General features: G+C 38.8%; 1 protein-coding gene across 1 annotated transcript in view; it reads right to left on the reverse strand.

Annotated features, from left to right (window-relative positions):
- SPTA1 (spectrin alpha, erythrocytic 1) overlaps nt 1-13,257 on the reverse strand; it is a 107,850-nt gene that overhangs the window by 52,157 nt on the left and 42,436 nt on the right. The window contains exons 19-24 of the mRNA XM_049880879.1: nt 9,994-10,211; nt 9,012-9,104; nt 7,026-7,163; nt 5,406-5,557; nt 4,618-4,804; nt 3,849-3,950 (exon numbers count right to left, since the gene is read on the reverse strand). Of these exons, the coding sequence (XP_049736836.1) occupies nt 3,849-3,950; nt 4,618-4,804; nt 5,406-5,557; nt 7,026-7,163; nt 9,012-9,104; nt 9,994-10,211 (890 nt within the window). The remainder of the gene's footprint in view (nt 1-3,848; nt 3,951-4,617; nt 4,805-5,405; nt 5,558-7,025; nt 7,164-9,011; nt 9,105-9,993; nt 10,212-13,257) is intronic.

Genomic DNA, 13,257 nt, shown 5'->3' on the forward strand with positions numbered 1-13,257 from the left:
CAGGTAAAGAAACCACACAAAAAAAGAAAATTACAGACCAATATGTCTCATTAATTTAGACACAAAAATCCTCAACAAAATTCTAGCCAATAGAATTCAACAACATATCAAAAAAATAATTCAACATGACCAAGTGGGATTCATATCAGATCTGCAAGGATGGTTTAACATTAGAAAAACAGTCTATGTAATCCATCACATAAATAAAACAAAAGACAAGAACCACATGATCTTATCAATTGATGTGGAAAAGGCATTTGACGAAGTCCAACATCCATTCATGATAAAAACTTTCAGCAAAATAGGAACAGAAGAGAAATTCCTCAGTATAATAAAAGGCATTTATACAAAGCCAATAGCCAACATCATCCTGAATGGAGAGAGCCTGAAAGCATTCCCTTTGAGAATGGGAACCAGACAAGGATGCCCTTTATCACCACTCTTATTCAACGTTGTGCTGCAGATCCTAGCCAGAGCTATTAGGCTAGATAAAGAAATAAAGGGCATCCAGGATGGTAAGGAAGAAGTAAAAGTATCTCTATTTGCAGATGACATGATCTTATACATAGGAAACCCTACAGAATCTACGAGAAAACTAACGAAACTACTAAAAGAGTTCAGCAGAGTATCAGGATACAAGATAAACACACAAAAATCAGTTGGATTCCTCTACACCAATAAAGAGAACTTCAAAGAGGAATTCACCAAATCAATGCCATTTACAGCAGCCCCCAAGAAGATAAAATACTTAGGAATAAATCTAACCAGAGATGTAAAAGACCTACACAAAGAAAACTACAAGACACCACTGCAAGAAACCAAAAGAGACCTGCATAAGTGGAAAAACCTTCCTTGCTCATGGATAGGAAGACTCGACATTGTGAAAACGTCTATTCTACCCAAAGTGATCTACAGATACATTGCAATCCTGATCCAAATTCCAATGACATTTTTTAATAAGATGCAGAAACAAATCATCAACTTCATATGGAAAGAGAAAAGGGCCCAGAGAAGTAGAGCATTACTGAGAAAGAAAAATACAGTGGGAGGCCTCACACTACCTGATTTCAGAACCTGTTATACCTCCACGGTAGTCAAAACAGCCTGGTACTGGCACAACAACAGATACATAGACCGATGGAACGGAATTGAGAATTTAGATGTGAATCCATCCACTTATGAGCAGCTGATATTTGACAAAGTTCCCAAGTCTATTAATTGGGGAAAAGACAGTCTCTTTAACAAATGGTGCTGGCATAACTGGATATCCATCTGCAAAAGAATGAAACAAGACCCATCCTCACACCATGCACAGAAACTAATTCAAAATGGATCAAAGACCTAAATATACAATCTAAAATGATAAAAATCATGGAAGAAAAATAGGGACAATGCTAGGATCCCTAACAAATGGCATAAACAGTATCAAAACATTAGTAACGATGCACAAGCACCAGAAGAGAAACTACATAATTGGGAGCTCCTAAAAATCAAACACTTATGCTCATCCAAAGACTTCACCAAAAGAGTAAAAAGACAACCTACAGCCTAGGAAAAAGTTTTGGCTGCAACAAATCTGATCAGCATCTAATCTTTAAAATCTACAAGATACTGCAAAACCTTAGCAACAAAAAGACAAATAACCCTATTAAAAAATGGGCAAAAGATACGAGCAGGTACTCACCAGAGAAGACATTCAGGAGGCTCACAATCATTAGTCATTACAGAAATGCAAATCAAAACTAAAATGAGATACCATCTCACACCAACAAGGCTAGCATTAATGCAAAAAACACAAAATAATAAATATTAGAAAGGTTTTGGAGAGACCTGAACCCTTATACACTGCTAGTGGGAATGTAAAATGGTACAACCACTTTGGAAATCGATCTGGCATTTCCTTAAAAAGCTAGAAATCGAACTACCATATGATCCAGCACTTCCACTCTTTGCAATATATCCTAGAGAAATAAGAGCCCTCACAGGAATAGATATATGCACACGCATGTTCATTGCAGCACTGTTTACAGTGGTAAAAAGATGGAAACAACCAAGGTGTCCATCAAAGGAAGAACAGGTAAAAAAAAAAAAAAGTGATGGTATATTCACACAATGGAATACTATGCAATGATAAAGAACAACGATGAATCCATTAAACATCTCAGAACAAATACGAATCTGAAAGGCATTACGCTGAGTGAAATTAGTCAGTCACAAAAGGACAAATATTCTATGAGACGACTATTATAAGAACTCAAGAAAAGGTTTAAACACATAAGAAAACATTCTTTGATGGTTATGAGGGTGGGGAGTGACAGAAAGGAGTATTCACTAACTAGACAGTAGATGAGAATTATTTTAGGCAAGTGGAAGGACAACACAATACAGGGGAAGTTAGCACAACTGGACTAAACCAAAAGCTAAGAAGTTTCCTGAATACAACCAAACACTCTGAGGGACAGAGTAGCAGGGGCGTGGGTCTGGGAACCATGGTTTCTGGGGACATCTAGGTCAACCAGCATAACAAAGTGAATTAAGAAAACATTCTGCATCCCACTTTGGTGAGTGGTGTCTGGAGTCTTAAAAGCTAGCAAGCAGCCATCTAAGATGCATCAATTGGTCTCAACCCACTTGGAGCAAAGGAAAATGAAGAACACCAAAGAAACAAGGAAAATATGAGCCCAGGAGACAGAAAGAGCCACATAAAACAGAGACTCCATCAGCCTGAGACCAGAAGAACTAGATGCTGCCTGGCTACCACCAATGAATGCCCTGACAGGAAATCCATGATGGAGCAGGAGAAAAGTGGGATGCAGACCTCAAATTCTAGTAAAAAGGCCAGACTTAATGGTCTGACTCAGACTTCAGGGACCCAGAGGTCATGGCTCCCAGATTCTCTGTTAGCGCAAAACTAAAACCATTCCTGAAGCCAACTCTTCAGACAAAGATTAGACTGGAATAAGACATAAAATGTTACTGATGAGGAGTGTGCTTCTTAGCTCAAGTAGACACATGAGACTATGTGGGCAGGACCTGTCTAGAGGCAAGATGAGAAGGCGGAGGCAGACAGGAGCTGGTTGAATGGACACGGGAAATACAGGGTGGAGAGGAGGAGCGTGCTTTCACATTGTAGGGAAGGCAACTAGGGTCACATAAGAATGTGTGTATAAGTTTTTGTATGAGAAACTGACTTGAATTGTAAACTTTCATTTACAACACAATAAAAAAAAAAAGAAAGAAAAATAAAATCTTTTAGGACAAAAAAAAGATTTTGGGGTATGGGTAGAGACAAGCAGTTTAGTTTCAGTTTAGTGGAGCACAGAACAGAAAATTAAACCAAACTTAAAGACTGTGCTTTTAAGTGCTCTTGCTTTAGTGCTTTTAAGTGCTCTTGCTTTAGAGATGTGGAAATTGAGGTCCTTAGAAATGAAGTGCGTTGCCCAAGGATATGCAGTGAGACTGGGTAGAGCCAGGACTTAAACCCAATTTTGCTGATGTCCATTGCAATATTCCATGAACTACCTAATACTGTCTCTTGAAGCTAAATCTGAATTCCCTGTTCTGATACTTTCGCCTCCTTCCCAACACATCCACATAATTCCTATTCTGGGAGCACAGAGGACACTCAGTGGATGTAATAGATAAACATGCTTTAATTAAGTCCCTTTTGACAGTAACAATGGCTGGACTATTTGTCCTTGATTTTTCCTGTAGCCATTTCCACACTGCCATTACTTTCTTCATGTTCCTAGCTAAACTGTGGAATATGAAGTTGAGTATATTGAAAAGAAATGGGGACTCAAGAAGTCCAGGCTGGTGGTGAGAAGGAATGGAAGAGTCTTAGTTACCTGCTGGATTTGAGCTCCTTCTGGTGTTAGAAGACGTTCATATAGCAGTTCATCAGCCACCTTATTTATTTCTCTCAGCCGTGGCTCATTTGTCTTCAAATCCTGCATGAGACATTTGCCCAAAATAGTGTAAATCCCCTTCTCAGGAATTACCTGCTCATCTTTCCCTGTCTTGGCTGAATATTAAAGCATATTGCAATCTCAGTTACAATATACAATGACTGTCTTCCTCTAATCTGCAAATGAGTAGAGTACATTCAAACTCCCTGATGTCCAGTGGCTATCCAAAACTTGCCAAAAGAGCTAATATTTATCTAAAAAGTATGCATATCCATAGCATACACTTAGAAACTTTCTGGCTGTAAGGTCAGGTTATTCTTTCCCTCTTCCCACTCAACCCCTGCCCCATGGTTAGACCTGACACAGAGTCTCACAACACCCTATCTCAATCTGGGCATCAGGAACACATTATGGTAGTGGGAAAATTTTGAAGAATTCAGGTAGACTAACATTCCCAGCAGAATTTGGGAGTGTCAGAGACTGCAGCTTGTAAAGATGGGGTGACTAGTTTCCTCTGCACTCTTTTTGAGTTTTTTTAATGCCTACAACACCCAGGGAAGTATTTGGGCTGTGGAGCTCTAAGTAGCTTTGGGAAGGATATTCAGCAAATATTAAATAAATTAAGAGGTCACATAGAAGGAGACATGGGATAAAGGAAAATCATGACATCCCTCCAAAGATGTCAAAGGAAAAGGGCTTTCTTTCTCACCGCTTGGAACTCATCAAATTTTTTCTGCAACTCCCAAACATCTTCTAGTTCCACCCCAGTGTTTTCTGCCTTCTTGTCTCGGATCCAGTCCAGCATGTCTCTCGCCTCATAGGCCAGAAAAAATTCTTTGTAACGTTGCAATAGATGACGTCTGCGTTCCTCCGCCCGATCAAGGAGGGAGCGGTACCTGAGTGGTGAAGTCAAGAGAATGGGAAAGGTGGGGTAAAAGATGGAGAAAACACAAAAGAGTAGAGATATGGTGAGACATAAAGAGAAAAAAGAGAAGAAATCAAGAGCATGTAAATGAGAGGAGGAAATAAAGATAGAGGAAAAATAGTGTTAGAACAGAGAGACAAGCATACAGTTTTACATTTAAAAATGATCAAAAAGTCAATGTCCCAACAGCACGGACGGCAACATTCCTTTCTCCTTCTATAAAATGAAATTTTCACGTCATATGGCAACTGGACATAGCCTGATATGGTAAACAGAGTTCATATGGAAGTTAGGACCTTTGATAATCTTAAAAGAATCCTGGACAGGGAGTCAGAACACATGGTTCTATTCAGTTTCTGACCTCACACAATTGACTTAATGGTTCTGGAGATCCCGTTCCTCATATGAAGGTATTTGAAATACTCTAAGTTTCCTTTCAGCTCCTAAAATCTGTGAATTTGCAATGATATCTCTAATTTTCTAAAGGAAGCAAAATCAGAAAAAGAGTGTCTTTGACAGAAAAGGAAATGTTTGCCCAAATACTGTCCAGGTCTCCCGCCTTCAGAATTTACTGGTTCTCAATCTTCTCCTGACGCTGGGTAATGCTGCCTGGCTTTTCTCGACGCCTCCGTGGAAGCTTCGGGAACTCATCAGGGGCCAGTTTCTTGACATAGACAGCTGGGACAAAGCCCTGGCGGTCACCAGCTTCCACCTTCCACCAGTCCTGAAGGGAGAGAAAATTCCCATACCTTCCTTAGTTCTGGAGAAAGCCAAAATTAGGAAAAGCTTCAACTCTTATATCTAAGTAGGCACAGGCACAAGTTTGATGGCCAAGGGAAGCAAACCATTGCTTATGGGTGGCATATACCTTTCACGTGTTATAAAGAAAGTAGAAGAAAAGGGCATGAGCTCCAGAGATAAGTCTCTGAAATCTAGGATTCAGATGTTTGCTGCTAGAACTTTAGGTTTGAGAAGGCTTTCAAAACCAAAGACCGTTCTCTAATGATGGGGCACTTCGTCCACCAAGGAATTCGTACATGCACATGAACACACACAGACATACACACACACAAGCAAGATAAAATTTAACTAGGCTTCTTGTGGATGAAGCAGCTATATATGATAATGTTACACAACATTTATCATCTCCCCTATTCCTCTCCCCTACCCTACACCCAGAGCTCCTAAAAATTGTGGATTGCCCTAAAATTTACTTCTCTGAATGGTTTTTACTTAAGTATCACCCTGATACCTACAGAGTATTTTGGAGGTATGACTATACCACACAGAAACCCTGGTAGTGTAGTGGTTAAGTGCTATGGCTGCTAACCAAAAGGCCAGTAGTTCGAATCTACCAGGCACTCCTTGGAAACTCTATGGGGGCAGTTCTACTCTGTCCTGTAGGGTTGCTATGAGTCAAAATCAATTCCATGGCAATGGGTTATGGGTTTGGTTACTATACTACCCACTCTGGAGTTAATGTTATCAGAGGATAATGTGGTAAAGTGGACAGGCCTGGGCAAAGAGAGAGGAGGTCTGGGGCATAGCTTATTTAAGAATGAAACATTTTGTCTCTTCAAGAAATTAACTTACTCTCACAGTAATAATATCCTAAACTTTCTTTCTCCCCAAGTATTTTTGGAGATTCATTGGGTATTAGAATAAAAAAAAATACTTGAGCTCTTATGAAAAACATGGCCAATATTTTGTTACTGTACTCAGGTATAAAGTCTAAAGATAAAAGACTTAGAATAAACTGAAAATCTTTTCTTAGGCTCTTCCTAACCCCAGGTATTTTTACCCCATCACTAGGAACATTGGCGCAGAAAAGCAAAGGGCAAAAAGGCAGGAAGGAAAGGGCAATTTAGTTCTTTAAATATATTACAGAATTGCCACTCATGGTTTATGTGTCATCGGCAAACAACTTAAGCTCTTTGAAACTTCCTTTACTTAACTGTAAAACTGGAATTATAATCTTACCTCACAGAGTTGTTATAAAGATTGGAAAAGATACGTACAGGATCTTACGCAATATCTGGAAGAAAGATACTACTTAATAGACTATAGTTATTTAAGAGATAAAGTGATAGAAGAATGTTGGCTGGCCAAAATGTGAACACCTGATAGTGTTAAAAGCGTTGGCGGTGAAAGAGATCCCTTCTGGTGGACAAAAATTTAGAAAGGAAAGTCACCTTGTTGATGGAACTAAGCAGGGTTAAGACATCATTTTTCTTCACGGTGACTTCTTGGGGGATGCGGGCCTGGAAATCATATAAAGCCATAACCCTCGCTTCTGGACCAGCTCCCTCCACTGGTGCAGCCTGTTTTTGCTGAACAAAAACAGTAAACAAGCATGTCAGTCACTTCTTGGAAATATCTCCCTGGCTCCTCCCTCTCGAGCCTACAAGTGTTGGGCAGTCCCCGGGCCTGATAGAAGAGGATAATCCCTGAGAGGAGCCTCTTTATAGGCTGCTAGCTCTGGTGGCTTAGTGGTTAAGAGTTTAGCTGCTAACCAAAAGGTCAACAGTTCAAATACACCAACTGCTGTTTGGAAACCCTAAGAGGCAGTTCTACTGTCTCCTCTGGGGTCACTATGGGTCAGAATCCACTTGAAAGCAGCGGGTTTTTAGCAACAGGGAAATTGCAAAATGTGATCTTCAGAGATACTTCCCTACCTAATACTTCTCAGAAGATCAGCTGGCTGGGAAATGTGACAGAGGGTACATAAATGAATACATAGTTTGTCCACATCATATTGAGCGTTCCAAGCCACTGGTTTTCAAAAGTAGGAGGGGAGATATACATTTTTAAGAAGTTCAAAAAGGATTATACACATCAAAGTTTCAGAAAGTTGTGTCTTAAAGTGAAAGGCCCTCTATCTCTCCCCACCTTCCCCATTCCCTGGGTCTCCACTGATAATCCTTTTCACCCCTTGGCCTTTAAGTTATTGTGCCAAGGAACTGTGGACTTTCTTTTTAGGAGATAGGTGATCTACAGCCCATGAAAGGCTACCAGATTTTTGAAAATAAGAAGAAAGTAAACTAATATCATGAAAAATATACTACGTCTCTCTTTGGCGAGTAACCTACTCTTCAAGGTAGAATCTTTTTTTATTTTACTTCCTGTAAATATCGTATCTCTGAGAGAATGAGCAAAATAGACACCCTCTTCCTAAGCCATGATGCAGCTTTTCTTTAGATTGGGGTTCAAGATGTATTTCCCCTTACAAATCCCTCTGATGCCATCCTTCAAGTACTATGTTCACTCACAACTCTTGTTTGGGCACCCACTATGCATAGGCTGGTAAAGGCGCAACAAAGGAGTTTGGTATGTATATCATTGACTTCACATGCTGATCCCATGTCTTTTGTTTACTCCCAGGATATGTATTCAGAATGTCTCCTTAGAAATAATTTCTTGAATACAAGAAATGTCTCTTTTTATCTTCCAGTACACATTGGAGACACTGTTATATCATTGTCTGACTCTGACTTGATTCCACCTTCTTCAGTCTTCATGATATTCCCCATCACCTTGCACCCTAGCCATTCTCATATTCTCAATGGTTTGCATTTTCCTTTTCCCAAGTACACTTGATTGTTTTATGCCTCTCTGCATTTGTTCTCATAGCTTATTAACTAGAATAGACCTTCCTCCTTGACTTCAAGTAAACTACATATTTTTTTGTAAACTCAGATACATTGGTTCACCTCACTTATGAAAATTTTCTTATCTTCCAGCACTCTAATTTCAGAAGAATTTAAATATCCCTTTCTTTGAGGCCATTTTTCTGGTTTGTACGACCATTATATGCTAATATATTTAAATTTATGACCTTCTAATTGACATTTTATAAATCTTTGTATACAAAACAAGGGAAAGAAGAAAATTAAGAAAGAAAAAAAGGAGAGAAAACAAAGAAAGAAAAGTAGAAATAGAAAAGGAAGGGATAAGAAAGGAATAAAAGAATCAATGGACACATGACATTTTTTAGAACATCTTTTAGACTATATCTTTGTAGAGGCTGCAAAGATGCTTACAATTCCTGCCTATAAACATCATAGACCTTAGTGTTTTCTTCACAATTGTTTTCTGGATTATAGGAAGTAGAAGCCCATGATAAAAAGAATTCCTTTTCCTTGTGGTAGGAAATGTGGATTCCTGTTATCCCTCCTTACCTCACAGTCTTTTGCCTGATCTCGCAGAGCTTGCATACTGTTTCCAAATGCTTTGAGATCCACTAGGAAGGCCTCATGCTTCTTTAGAAGAGCCTGAATTTGTTGATGGGAAGATCATCAGAGGAAATACAAGAGGAACACCAAACACCACTGGGGGATGCTTCAACTACTATTATTTTGGGCTATGCCAGTTTTTGTCTAAATTCTGAGTAAGAGCCAAATTCCATCCAATGTGAAGTTCTTTTTCAACCTAACTTTCAAAGCATCAAGAAAATAAGGGTTAATAAACAAGTAATGATTTCAATATACTTGCTACAATCAAAATGAACTAAAAGTCACACAAGTGTTTTATCAATACAAATCATAGCTGAAAAAGAATACTGCTGATAACATTAATTTGTAGGATGAAACATTAACATAAATGTAAATGCCAGTGTCAATTATTTCTAGTGCCAAAGGTTTGTAAAATAATATACCAGTTTCCCTTTATTTCCAATTAACAAAGCAAAGAAATTCTTATAAAGGTCAGAGATGACCTTTGAGTTTCTTTTTACCCCAGTGTATGTGTCTGATTGTATTTCAGTAAATTAATTAATGTGTTTATACCTTAAGTCCCTGATTGCTTTGTGCAACCCCAAGGTTACTCTGAAAAGTTGAGGTTGAAACCAATACAGTCATAGATCTCTGGTCATACCTTTCTGGATTTAGATAATCTCTAAAAAGTTTGTAGATCTCTGATTAGAAAAAAGTGGTGTATCTCTTGAGATCACTGTCAACTCTGAGAATATTCCAGCAGAAGAACAATAATGGTAGTCATTCTGGAAATTATAAGTAATCTAGCAGAATACTTAATGGTCCCACAATCCAAGCAAACCCTGCATTATTAATTTGGCACCATTTGATGAGACAATGGTATTCACTGAGACAATTAATGTCTCAATGGTATTCATGAGACAATGTCCATCCCCACACTCCACCTTACCCCAGCTGCTTCTTCATCAGCCCCATAGTTAGTATTGTTCACAATAGGCTCCTTCTCTCTAATCCATGCTTCTGCTTCACGCAAGTCAGCCAGGTATTGCTGGAACTGGACGTTGGCCTCAAGGTCACTCTGCCGCCTAGCAGCTCGAGTCCGTAGAGACTCCATACTCTCATTCAAATGCTTCACTCTAGAGGCCACATCATCTGAAGCAAAGTGTCCTGTGGAGTAGTTACAGAAAAGGTGAGTGTGACCCTCATTAATGTCAGCCATACTCTAATCCTCTTGGTAAAAGAAGGAAAAGCAAGAACGGGTTGATAAAGTCTACTCCCACTCAGATGAAGCAAAACTACTGTCTCCATTTATTTTCTCCAATCAAAGAGTGTAGAAGTTCTCAAACATTTTGCTCTTGGAATCCCTCCATAATTTTAAAAATTGTTGAAGTTCCCCAAAAGCTTTTGCTTATTTGGGTTATATCTATTGATAGTTGCCACATCAAAAATTAAAAAGGAAATTTAAAAAGAAGAAAATACACAGGTTTATCTTCCATTAGCCATGAGATAAATAACATCATCACAGCTCATGTAGGTTCTGGTAAACTTCACTGTACACTCATGAAAAATATATTAAGTTTGTGTTCTCCTTAAAAATATCTCAAGGACCTCAAAAGGTCCCCAGACAACAAATGTGCCATAGAAGAAGCACACATACACAAACACACATATGCACGAACACAACAGAACCATAGCTAATAAAGTGATATGGAGATAAAATGGAATCATAATCTAAAGCTCCAATCCAAAAATCCATATCCAAATTTTAAAAAAAGGAAAAAAAATGATGGCAAAAGAGACAACAAATAGGGAGATGCTAGATTTAGTTTCAACCATATTGATAATTGCATTAAGTGTAAATGGTGTAAACACTCTCATTAAAAGGGAACACTGGATAGAATAAAATAAAACCAAGACCTAACTATATGCTGTCTATAAGAATCCACTTTAAATATATATATATTAAAAAATAGAGCTCAGGTAAGTGTGGTGAAGTATGTGCCACGCAAATATCAATCAAAAGAAGCTGGCATTGCAATATTAAAATCTCAGTAAGCAGACTTCAGAACAAGGAACATCCCTGAGAATAAAGTGGTATTTTTTACAGTGTTAAAGATTTCAATTTATCAAGAAGACATAACAATCCAAAAAGTATATTTGCCTAATAACAGAGCTTCAAAATACATGAAGCAAAAGCTGATCAAACTGAAAGGAGAAATAGGCAAATCTATCATGATATTTGGAGGTTTCAAGAAAAAAAAAAAAAAAGGTAATTCTCTATACCCAGTGCCGTCGAGTCGATTCCGACTCATAGCGACCCTATAGGGCAGAGTAGAACTGCCCCGTAGAATTTCCAAGGAGCGCCTGGCAGATACAAACTGCCAACCCTTTGGTTAGCAGCTGTAGCACTTAACCACTACGCCACCAGGGTTTCCGAGTCTCTATAGTAACATAAAAATTGCTGTCAAGTCTACTTTGGCTCATAGCGACCCGAAGAGTATCAGAGTAGAACTATACTCCACAGAGTTTTCAATGGCTGATTTTCCAGAAGTAGATATCCTGGCCTTTTTACTTGTTTGAATCTCTCAGTTGGGATCTGAATTTTTTTTTCTTTTTTTATATTTATATATATTTTTTATTCTGCTTTAAGTGGAAGTTTACAAATCAAGTCAGCCTCTCATACAAAAATTTATATTCATCTTGATATGTACTCCTAGATGTTATCTCCCTAATAAAACAGCACACTTCTTCTCCCCACCCTGGATTCCCCTTGTCTATTCAGCCAGCTTCTATTCCCCTCTGCGTTCTCATCTCCCCTCCAGAAAGGAGCTGCCCACATAGTCTTATGTGTCTACTTGAGCCAAGAAGCTCACTCCTCACCAGTATAATTTTCTATCTTATAGTCCAGTCCGATCACTGTCTGAAGAGTTGGCTTTGGGAATGGTTCCAGTCTTGGGCTAATAGAAATTCTGGGGACAATGACCTCCATGGTCCTTCTAGTCTCAGTCAGACCATTAAGTCTGGTCTTTTTAAGAGAATTTGAGGCCTGCATCTCACTGCTCACCTGCTCCATCTGGGATTCTCTGTTGTGTTCCTTGTCAGGGCAGTAATTGGTTGTAGCCAGGCACCATCTAGTTCTTCTGGTCTCGGGCTGATGTAGTCTTTGGTTTCTGTGGCCCTTTCTGTCTCTTGGGCTTATAATTACCTTGTGTCTTTGGTGTTCTTCATTCTCCATTGATCCAGGTGGGTCAAGACCAATTGATGCATCTTAGATGGCTGCTTGCTAGTGTTTAAGACACTAGACGCCGCTCTCCAAAGTGGGATGCAAGATGTTTTCTTAATAGATTTTATTATACCAATTTCCCTAGATGTCTCCTGAAACCATGTTACCCAGACCCCCACCCCTGCTACTCTGGCCTTCAAAGTGTTCAGTTTACTCAGGAAACTGCTTTTGGTTTAGTCCAGTTGTGCTGACCTCTCCTGTATTGTGTGTTATCTTTCCCTTCACCTAAAATAGTTCTATTCTGTTATCTAGTTAGTGAATACCTCTCTCCAGCCCTTCCTCCCCACCTCTGTAACCATCAAAGAATATTTTCTTCTCTGTTTAAACTATTTCTTCAATTCTTATAATAGTGGTCTCATACAATATTTGTTCTTTTGCATCTGACTAATTTCACTCAGCATAATGCCTTCCAGATTCCTCCATGTTATGAGATGTTTGACCGATTCATCACTGTTCTTTATCAATGTGTAGTATTCCATTGTGTGAATATACCACATATATTTATCCTTTCATCCATTGATGGGGACCTTGGTTGCTTCCATCTTTTTGCTATTGTAAACAGTGCTACAATGAACATGGGTGTGCATATATCTGTTCATGTAAAGGCTCTTATTTCTCTAGGATATATTTCAAGGAGTGGGGTTGCTGGATCTTCTGTAGGATATATTCCAAGGAGTGGGGTTGCTGGATCGTATGGTAATTCTATTTTTAGCCTTTTAAGGAAGCACCAAATTGATTTCCAAAGTGGTTGTACCATTTTACATTCCCGCCAGCAGTGTTTAAGTGTTCCAGTCTCTCCACAACCTCTCCAACATTTATTATTTTGTGTTTTTTGGATTAATGCCAGCCTTGTTGGAGTGAGATGGAATCTCACTGTAGCTTTGATTTGCATTTCTCTAATGGCTAAGAATTGTGAGCATTTCTTCATGC

The sequence above is a fragment of the Elephas maximus genome, chromosome 3 (genome assembly GCF_024166365.1).
Source record: "Elephas maximus indicus isolate mEleMax1 chromosome 3, mEleMax1 primary haplotype, whole genome shotgun sequence".
In the NCBI taxonomy this organism is placed as follows: Eukaryota; Metazoa; Chordata; class Mammalia; order Proboscidea; family Elephantidae; genus Elephas; species Elephas maximus.